General features: G+C 41.8%; 1 protein-coding gene across 1 annotated transcript; it reads left to right on the top strand.

Annotated features, from left to right (window-relative positions):
* The first annotated feature begins 381 nt into the window (after positions 1-381).
* On the top strand, positions 382-7,600 carry C15H2orf78 (chromosome 15 C2orf78 homolog). Its single transcript, XM_010988937.3, has 4 exons — positions 382-478; positions 3,811-4,572; positions 5,421-6,786; positions 7,048-7,600. Exons 1-4 carry the CDS (start codon positions 382-384, stop codon positions 7,598-7,600), a joined length of 2,778 nt encoding a protein of 925 aa, XP_010987239.3.
* The last annotated feature ends 3,378 nt before the right edge of the window (positions 7,601-10,978 follow it).

The raw sequence follows: 10,978 nt of genomic DNA, 5'->3' as shown, positions 1-10,978 counted from the left end.
GATATAATACTGTATGGAATATAAGTAACTATTAGTTAATTGTAATAATGAACATCTATAAGAAATGTTGAGATGATTTCCCTAACATAAAAGCCTGGAAGAAAGTAAGTCTGTCTTGTAGGATTTCACTTCCCCAGAGCTCAGAAATTTAGCTGTTGCATTCTCTCTGCCCAATCACATCTTCTTGTTGGGAGTCTGACCTCCCTATTGGCTATCTCATACCTTTAAACTACCTGTTCTGTGACATCATTCTCCCACCAAACCTACCACCACCTGGTAGAATCTTGGGGTTTCCATGGAGCTATCTGTAAACAAGTTTGGATCATCGCAAGTGACCAGTGACCAGTGACCAGTGACCACTGACCGGTTCATACTGGACACATGTGCTCTTTGGCTTCAGCCACTCAGCCATCCTCTAGTACCGTATCCTCGTTGCTCATATCTGCAGTGGATATTTCTTCTTCTCTGACCATGTCAGGTAAGGAAAGAAACTTCTCAAAGTTCTTCATTAGATTTTTTTTTGCCCTAAACTTAGTAGTAGATTCAAAACAGCATGGAATAATGGGGCGGGGTATTGAGCTAGAAATTTGGAGACTTAATTTCAGAATTGACTTCAGTTTCTGCTAGGCTTAATATCTCTTACTTGCTGGGTAATATTCAGAAAACTGTGAATGAGCTCAGACATTTACCACCTGCGTGACTTTGGATAAGTCATTGATTCTCAAAGTCAGTTTCCCCTCGTCTGTTATGCTAGGATATTACATTGGTTGGTCTCTCTGGTCCCTTTCTTCTCTAATATTAAGGCTTAAAGGGCACCTGTGTAGAAAATGAAATCAGAGGCTTCTTGAGAGTGTTCCATCAGAAACAGAGAAAACTCAGGTGTTGTAGAAAGCTAGCAATATATGCCAAGATGTTTCATCTGTAATGGTCCCCCTCCACTAAGGTTTCAAGTTAAGTATTTTAAATTTCATGCTGTTCAAAAAGTACTATTCACATGTTTTAGAGTTTTCTATCTAAAGTAGTTGAAAAGAAAATAAGGAGAGAGGATGGAGAGGACTGGGCTCTAGGGAGGCATATAGTCAAAAATAAGGAAGTTTGGGATTGTTTTTATCAGCACAAGCCAACAGGGACCAAAAGGGAGGAGAAAATAGAAAAAGGGAGAGCAAGGAGGCTCTCTCAAGAGAAAAAGCAGTTTGGTGGGAATGTTGGTAGGAACCAAAGATTTTAAATTAAAGCAGAAAGGGCATAGAGTGAAATCTGCTCAGAACAGGGCAAAACAAAGTTGATTTTTAGTAAATGCTTATATTAATAGACTAGGAAGGAAAGCAAGGCCAGAATAGGGTATCACTGGGGAAACAGCTCATCAGCAAAGTCAGACTCAGTGTTTTTCTTTTATTGCCTCTCTGAACACAGATGGCACTTGACAGTTTTGAATATAAACACTTCTGAAATATATTTTAGAAATGATGCTTCCTGTAAACAGGAAACTAACAAAAATGGTTATCTAGGGGGCTGATATTCAGTGTTCTTTTCATTCTGATTTTTAAACTATGTAGATGTTTGGCCTATTAAAAATGAAAATTTTAAGGATGGTATGATAGGTAGGCTCTCAGGGAAGGCTGCTTTTCGTCTTTACAGTTACTTCCTTCTGAACACAGAGAGCACACTGATCAACAGCCTTTCTTTTTTTTTTTTTTTTTTTCGGTAGGGGAGGTAATTAGGTTTATTGTTTATTCTTAGAGGAGGTGCTAGGGATTGAACCCAGGACCTCATGCATGCTAAGCATGCCCTCTACCACTTGAGCTATACCCTCTCCTCTTCAACAGCCATCTTTTTAGATCAATGCCATTTTTAGATCTGAACTACTAAGAAGACAAAGAGGAAAATCAAGCCTCCCATCTCTAAACCCACATTGATCTAAAACAATGTTCTGGAGTCCTTTGAGTACTCTTGGGACCTACATTTAGAAAGCTCTTTTAATTGGATTCTAGTAGTTTTTTTGTTTGTTTTTCAGACTTTGGGGATGTCACTTTCTTAGAGGTTGAAGATGATTATAATCTAGGTTCTAGGATAAATATAAAAACCTTCATGATACTTTTAAAGCTTTCCTTTCTGCTTATTATATGATTATATTAATTAAAATACACATTTCTACTAGGCTTAATATCTCTTACTTACTGGGTAATATTCAGAAAAATATGAATGAGCTCAATAATGGAATTCCTTCACACTTATTAATTTGCTGTCTGCTTTGAACCAGTTTTTATTAAAATGTTTGTCTGCATATATTGTGACTACTTATACATTCACATTTACTGCATTTTATTGCTTGTTACACATTTTTACTGGTATATCATCTCTGTATGTATTGGCTAGGAATTCATTCAAAATTATCTTCTATTGTGTTATTTGGTTAATAGTATTCACTAAAATAGAGCAGACAATATTCAGTTTCATAATATTGCTTGTCTGACACAGAACTTCATTTATGAGTAAACTTATTATGCTTTAATTCTTGCTACCTACCCCAGTTTCCATTAATAGCTGTATATTTCTTTTTAGTTATGTGAAGTGTTTTTCATGATTTTTCTCTATCTTTCCAGAACTTATTATATCTTCCTCCATGTAAATCATATGTAACATATTACTTTAATTTATGTATTAATTATTACTGCTATTATCATTGTTGCTGTTGCAACCACTTTATGGTTGAGTAATTTGAAGCTCAGAGAGTTAAATAACTTTTTTCTTTCAAAAAGCACTTAAGAAATTCACTTTCAGGGGGAGGGTATAGCTCAGTGGTAGAGCACGTGCTTTGCATGCACAAGGTTGTGGGTTCAGTCCCCAGTACCTCCATTAAAACTAAGTGAATAAATAAGCCTAATTATCTGCCCCCCCCCAAAAAGAAATTCACTTTCAAGTAATCATTTTGAGGCAGGATCAGAAACCAGGCTTGAAGAGGGTAAAAATGATCCTTTAAATTTACAACTTGGGTGGGGGAGGGTATAGCTCAGTGGTAGAGCGCATGCTTAGCATGCACAAGGTCCTGGGTTCAATCCCCAGTACCCTCATTAAAAAAAAAGTAATAAATAAACCTAATTACCTGCCCCACCTCCTCCCAAATTTACAACTTGGACTGAGCATTATGTGAACTGTAGGTAATAGCATGGGAACTGCACAGAGTGAGACACTGAAGATTACAGTGATAAAACCTGTACTCTTTTCTAATGGACAAAAATATATATATATATATGCCTATATCAGAAGGGCTGTTTCTCCTGGTTTCTGGCAGTGTCAGAGCAGAGTCCTGGTGAGAAAGTCAGGACACTTAGGTTCTGAAACCTGGTGATGATATTAACATAATGAGAAAACTTGAACAAGTCAACCTGATCACTCTGACCCTCAGTTTCCTTACTCTAGAAATGAGACTGTTAGAAGTTCTCTAAGGACCTCCTAGTTCTAAAATCCTTCCACTCTAGGAAATAGCATACAAGTCAACACTAATGCAGGCATACGGGAAAGATAGGGCAGGAAGAAGATTGTTTCTGGCCTAGAGAACAATGTATGAACCACACCACTTGGGTCCCCTGCACATCTGTGCCCAAGATAGGAGCATAGGCAGTTAATGCAGAAGAATGTCAAACTGCTCCAGCCCTTACAACCATCACAGGCTGTCTAATTCACTATCTCAGTAAGTCTTGACATTAGAGGCATCCTGATAGCAAGACCTTTAAGATAATGCTGATCCTCCAACATAGTGAGAATTTATCAGTCTTACTGATCATTTCATTACCCTCTTATTTCTTACAGAAAATTTCCAAAATCCATCTGTACTTGGAACTCTAAATCCCCTGCAGTTCTCTCTTCCTGTGGTGAGCAGCACAGCTCCCCTAACAGGAAGCACCTGCAACTTCTCCAGAGTCTCTGCTCCAGCCATCAGTTCAGCATGGCTACTGCCATCAGCCTCTGGCACCTCTTTCCAGCCAGTCCTGGAAAGTGCCTACCATTACCAACATCCTAACACCACTATGTTGCCTGGAGTTTCTGGCCAGAGCCAGATCTCCACTTCAGCTGCTTCCCATCCAGGTATTTTTGAGTGGAACATGGCAGGAAGCAGTGAAAAGAAGTCCTCTTTACTCAGAGACCTGACTGTGACTGTCACTGACCAGGATGCAGCTATTCCTTCCATGTCTATGGCAGCCCAGTATGATAAAACTTCAGATGCCAATAACATGGTCTCTCTGTATCCATCAGTTTCTGCCAGCCTTGTTCAGGGCACACCATCTCAGATTCCATATCAGGGACATAGTCTTTCAGTTCCCTACCAGGAAGGAAGCCAGGTATATTACTATAATCAAGGCACATTGGGTCCTTTACTGATTGGAGAACTGGACCCCCGCCTGCAAACCTGTGGCACAGTGTCATACACAGGAAGTAGGACCGCTGCCCCTCAACCAGAAATAGTAATGGTACTCAAAGAGATTCAGCCCACAAATATCCTACCACCAGCTTCCACCTCTGGAATCTACTACTCTGTGCCTGCTCAACCCATCACAGAAACAAGTTTTCAAGGTGAGTACAAAACAGCAGGGAAGGAAAAAAGTAAGATCAGCATTCAAAAATGGGTCAAATCTGCAGCTGGGAAGTGGTGTACAGACAGGTAGAATTTAGATCCCGAGACTTTAAAAACCACTACCCTCTCTCAGTGCTTTCTGTTTTCAGACTCTATATAAGAGCACCTAATGCAGGTGGGAAAGTGGGGCACTGTGATGATCATCTATGCTATGTGTGCAAGAACCCCAAGAGTTTTCGCTGCTCTAGCTGATCCATCCCCCATACTACCACACTGTTTAACTCCCTTCTCTGACCTATTGCAATAGTCTCTTTGGAAATCTTTCAGAACTCTTATCACAATAATGCAGGTTAATTTTCCCTCACTTCCTTAATTTACACCAGGATTTAAGACCTTGCATTCCAAAATCCTGTCCAGAATAAGCAGGTGAAGACTCTGTCCTTTCTTGTGTGTTTCTTCAGGAAGAGCTCTACCCCTTTCCTTTCCTAGTTCACGGTGTGAAGTGTTCTTATTCTCTCAGGAAAGTGAGGAGAATTGAAAGGGCACTAAATGAAAATGCTAGGCTTTGTCAAACATTTCATATTTTAAAAATGTGACTTTTATTTTTTATTTGACTTATAACAACTCTATGAAATACAAAGAAAACCATGAATCAATCACATCAAATGATCTCCAGTAAGAATTAGAACAGTCACCTCTTATCTCCTAGCATAGGGTGCTGTCCATGGTCCTCAAAAGCTAGTAGAAATGCCTTGTCCGTCATTGAAAGGTACATGATTGCTATATTGGTGTCTAGGGGGAGTATCTCACTTACCAGGGACTGACTTCTTCCTTGATCTCTTTGTAGTGATGGAGACTTCCCTGGGGATGGAGAATTCCCTGGGATCACAACCTGTAAGTCAGACATTTTGTCTGTCACAAACTCCAGAATTCCCCAAGTCCTGCAGTAGCAGAAATATCCAGATACTTGAGAGTAACACACCACCTGAACTTGGGGACATTTCAATGATTGCTCCAGTCCAGAGTTCCAGTAATCTCCTGGCACTGTCTCCAGCTCCAAGCCAGGAACAAATGGAGAATAAGAATTTGGATGATATTAAAGCCAAGCTTTCAGAGCCTCTGGATGCCTATGAGATCCCATTAGAAAACCAAGATTCTCCACTACTCCCTTTAGAAATCCCTGATATTCACCAGCTCTTGGCCTGCCTTGATCCCACTGGCCAAGAGGAGCTGCTTGGTTTTGAAAACACTGATCTGGGAAAGAATAGCCTCAGTTTTGAGGACCTTGGGACACTTGAAGATGAGACTGAATCTAGCAGTAGTTTTGCAAACATCGCTACGCCAGTGAAGGATATTGACAGTCCCCAGCTCTTTCACTCTTTGGAAAACTTAGATCAACCGAAAGATGTCACGGTGATCAAAGTCACAGATACCAGAACCATCAAGGTGAATCAGGTGCAGGAAAAGTTGGGTATCATAAAGGCTCCCTCTGATCAACCCAGGAATAACAAACATAAAATCTCTGAGCCTGTCAGTGATGCTCCCAAGGTCAAAATCCAGGCAAAGAACCCAGAGTGCCTATTAGGGGGAGAAGTGGTTATTTGTAATGCTACATTCAGAGACAGGGCTCCTGCAAACCCAGCCAAGCATTCTAACAGCAAACCTCAGAAGCCTGCATCTAGCGGAATCAGCAAAACTAAGAGCCATGGGCAGGAAAAGACCAAAAGGACCAGAGAAAACAGCTCCAAGAAAGCTGAAGAGAGTAAGCAGTCAGGGAACAAAGTGAAGGCAGACGTGAAGTCAACCATTCCCAAGATGAAGTGGAAGAAAAATCAACTTGAGTTTAACCAAGAGGACTTTAAAAAGCCCCGAAGCTGCCTCGGCATGCACATGCTGGAGTCTGTGCAGGTTTTTCATGCACTGGGGAAGAAGGATGATAAGAAAATTGGACTCTCTTCCTCTCGGGCCCCGGGACGTTTAGGCAACTTCAAAGACCCCAGGCCATCCTCAGCTATCAAGCCATGGCTGAATACCTGCTGTGGGGGTAAGGGTCCTGAGAAAACTCAAGTCAAAGCCCAGAAACGAGATGGCAATGCTGAAAAAGAGTGTCCATCTCCATCCCAGTATGAGCTGCCACCTCCTGGGAAGGTCAAGTTGATACCTTTGCCTTTTCCTACCGTGGACAAGCCTAAAGCTCAACCTTTTTCTCGGAGGCCACATCCTCTGGCCTCACACCGTCCTGCTGTGGCTTACCCTGCACGGCCTGGTTCTACTAACTCAGCTCAACCTCTTTCTTGGAGGCCACAGCCTCTGGCCTCACACCGTCCTGCTGTGGCTTACCCTGCCCGGCCTGGTTCTACTAACTCAGCTCAGCCTCTTTCTCGGAGGCCACAGCCTCTGGCCTCACACCGGCCTGCTGTGGCTTACCTTGCCCGGCCTGGTTCTACTAACTCAGCTCAGCCTCTTTCTCGGAGGCCACAGCCTCTGGCCTCACACCGGCCTGCTGTGGCTTACCCTGCCCGGCCTGGTTCTACTAACTCAGGTCAACCTACTGCAGTCAATTCAGCCTGGCCAGCTCCTGCATCTTTGGCAGGTCCTGCCAAACCAGCTCGTCCAATGTTGATCAACCCAACCCGACCAGGTCTGACCAACTCTACCAGGCCTAGTGTCCCTCAGGCTCCGGCTTCTAGGCCTGCACCCTACAAAACTTCATCTTGTGCTTCTCTCCAGCAGAAGCCCGTTTCCACTGCTGTGACCAAGCACCAGTCTCCACCCAAGTCTCAAAACCAATTTCTACTCCAAGACTTCAGCTTCCAACCAATTCCATGGAGGAAACCCAATGTTCCTGAGCCAGTCATGTCAACGCCCATCACAGAAGAGCAGAGGCCAGAGCGGGAGGCCATGAAGAGGCAGGCCCAACAAGAGCGTGAGATTGCTGCCAAATACACCTCTTTGGGGAAAATGCAATTTTTCATTGAGAGGGAAAGAGAAATGGACATTTCTCTATACTACGGATATGCAATGTAAGAGCTGATAGGATTATTGGTGCCACATTAGGTACCAGCTTTTTTTACATATATAGATAGATATAAATTTCTCTATTTATCCTGATATATTTTAGAAGTTAATAAAATTGAATAAACAAATGTAATAGAACTAACAGTTGAGTAATAAAGAAGCCATTTGAGTTCTGAGGTGCTGTTAACTGTGGGGGTTTTTTGTTTTGTTTTGATTTTGTTTTGGTTTAGTTCTTTTGGTGGGGTAGGAATCAAAGGCTGCATGAGAAAGAAAGAACTGAAAACTGGAGGGAAGAATGGGGGAATAGGGGTAAGAATTGAGGAAAGAGGAAGAAACTTGGCCCAGAGCTAGGAGGGCCAAAAGGGGAGAGATTTTATGGGTTTATGAAAAGAAGCAGGAGTGTGGGAAATGGCAGAAATAAGAAGCAGGCTCTGAGATTAGGGTTGAAAGAACAAAATGTGAGTAGAGTTGGAGATGACTGAAGATGTGTCTAGGTTGACTAAGAGAAATAGAAAAAGTCTCCTGAGGTTGGCCTTATGTCTCAGGACCACTGGATAGGTATTTTAGAAAACAGGAGATTCAGAACACATGTATGAAAGGTTTGATCTGTCTTATCCATGTATGACTATAGCAGGGAATAGGGAAATCTACCAGATGAGTGGCAGGGACTCAGAGTTATCCCAGGGGCAGCTCACAGCAGGGTCGGGGCCAAGTGAATTGCTGCCAACAGGAGGCCCACGCAGAACAGAGCCCGGGATATAATCTCCATTTACTCAGCACTTATGCACAGGGGCAGTGAATGCACTATTCAGTTAACCTTCCTAACAACAGCCAAGGCCAATGTTACGGTGCCACTTCACTAGTGAGGTTCAGCAAAGGGCTGAGGTCACATTGCATGTGGAGGTACAAGGCCTGAATTTGAGGCCCAAAGTCCTCAGTATTTGCAATTGCCGGGAGGTGGCCAACCTGGCTTTCAGACAGCATCCGGAGGTGACCTCTGGACCGGATCAAACTTCTGGAGGGATCTAAATATTATTAACTTGAGGGGCCCACCAGGTCCTCCTCCATTAACCTAGGCACGTGCTGCCTTCTCTAAACTTCGCCATCAACCGAAGCGCACGAGAAAAATCCGCTGGAAGCGTCCATTTTCCGGGGGTGAGAGAGGCAGGCGTGCGCACCTGGCTCGCCGTTCCAACAGCCACAGAATGCAGGCACCCAGCGGTCCCGAGATGCTCCCCGGGAGGCGTCGTGGGGCAGCTGGAGGGAGTAGGGGTGGGGGAGAGCGGCGGGGCTGGGATGGGGAGGGAGGGCAATTCAAGGAATGAAGTGGAGAGAGGGGAGGGATGGGGACAATGGATAAAGATCATGGGAAAATTGGCAATTTTCATTTTTAAAATTATTTTTTATTGAGATATGATCCACATGCTGTAAAATTTACCTTATGAAACTACAGATTCAGTGTCATTTAGTACATTCACGAGCCTATGCAACTATTACCATTATATAACCCACAACGTTGTCATCACTGTAAAAAGAAAGCCAATCAGCAGTCACTCCCGATTCCCTCCTCCCTTGGCTCCTGCAACCATTAATTTGCTCTCTGTCTCTATGGATGTGCCTTTTCTGAGCGTTTCATGTATATAAAATAATACAAATGTGACCTTTGGGTCCAGCTTCTTTCACTTAGCATCATCTTTTCAAGTTCATCCATGTTGTAGCAGGTGTCAGTACTTCATTCCTTTTTATGGCTGTGTAATATTCCACATATATACCACATTTTAAAAACCCATTCCTCTATTGATGGACATTTGGGTTGTTTTCACTAATAATTTCCATTTATTGAGAGTTTATTCTGTACTGGGATAAGTTATTGACCCCTATTTCACAGATAAGGAAATAGGCTTGGAGAGTGTCAAGAATTTGCCCAAGATTAAGAGCTAGCAATTGGGGGAGCTGGGGCTTGAACTCAGGCAGACTTCAGAGGTAACAGATTTACATGAAAGAACATTAGAAAAATTAGAAAAAGTACAAAAGGAATGGAAATTCACCTTTTCCCCAAGTTCTCCAGCCACACATTTCCCTCCTCAGAGACATCTACTTTTGTCATGCATGAATCCTTCCAGAGAAATATTTATACCCCAATGTGTATGTATCACAATTTACTGACTAAACTGTCTCACTGATTAGAAATGTCACTTTCATGTTATAATAAATTCTTAAATGTATTTGCATTACTCTTCTCAGAATTTTCCTGGCTTTCTTTTTTGCCCATCTTTTAGATTTGCCATTTCTCTATAATTCTTTCTATCTTCCTTTTGATTTTTGAAAAATTTCTCATTTTCTTGTTGTTTCACTTAAGACATTATCCATTCTGTTTATTCACACTTATGTCATTTTTAACTTAGTTTTCATTTCTGAAAAAAAATTTTTTTTGGTTTATGTTGAATTCTGTCCTGCATTCTATCATGTTACCTATTTCTGATTTATGCTCTTCTTTCATCCTTTTTTCTTATGGTAAAACACATAAAACAAAATGTATTAGTTTAACCATTTTTAAGTACACAATTCAGTGACATTAAATATATTCATGATGTTGTGCCACTACCACCACTATCCAAATTCAAAATATTTGTGTCAAAAGACTGGGCAGGACCTCAGAAAAATGGAAGCAGCAGCATAGTTTTTGAATCTCCCCAAACCCTTTCATGGAAATACATCAACCAAAACCAAACACCCATGGGTGGCATTTACTAGCATTTCCAGAATTTTTTCATCATCCCAAACAGAAACTCTGTATCTATTAAACAATAACTTCCTAGGCGAGGGTTGTGGTAATAGCTCAGTGGTAGAGTGGGTGCTTAGCATGCATGAGGTCCTGGGTTCAATCCCCAGCACCTCCATTTAAAAAAACTCATGTGAGAAATCAATACGCTAAAAAAAAATTTAAAATAAACCATAACTTCCCATTCACTCCTCTGCCCATGTTCTTTCATCTTTCACATTGTTTTTCCTAACATCTTTCAGCTACCTTTGAAATAACAGGTTACAGTGTTGATCTGTTTTATGGGCCTGGCTTTTCCAACTTGCTTTTATTGTCTGAGGAGATGCCAGTCTGCTCCTTATTCTCTTTGTTCTTATACTAACTTTGCCTGGGATTTGATCCCAATCCTTTTCTGTTACTAGTTTTTAGGTGAAACCAGTTTGAAAGCTCTTTGAAAAGGAGGTGTGAGGCTACCTGGAAACCTGTTCTTTATGGCTGCTTCATCAATGCTTCACCTATACTGTTTTGGAATAACTGTTTTCCAGGAGGCATAAACCAATGGGCTTTATCATTGAACAGAGTAACAAGAAAGGACCCCATGAAAGCGATCAGCTTTTGTTGTGATG

Source organism: Camelus dromedarius, chromosome 15, assembly GCF_036321535.1.
Source record: "Camelus dromedarius isolate mCamDro1 chromosome 15, mCamDro1.pat, whole genome shotgun sequence".
NCBI classification, from domain to species: Eukaryota; Metazoa; Chordata; class Mammalia; order Artiodactyla; family Camelidae; genus Camelus; species Camelus dromedarius.
The sequence above is the reverse complement of the archived record's forward strand: the minus strand, read 5'-3'. Positions and strand labels throughout refer to the sequence as shown.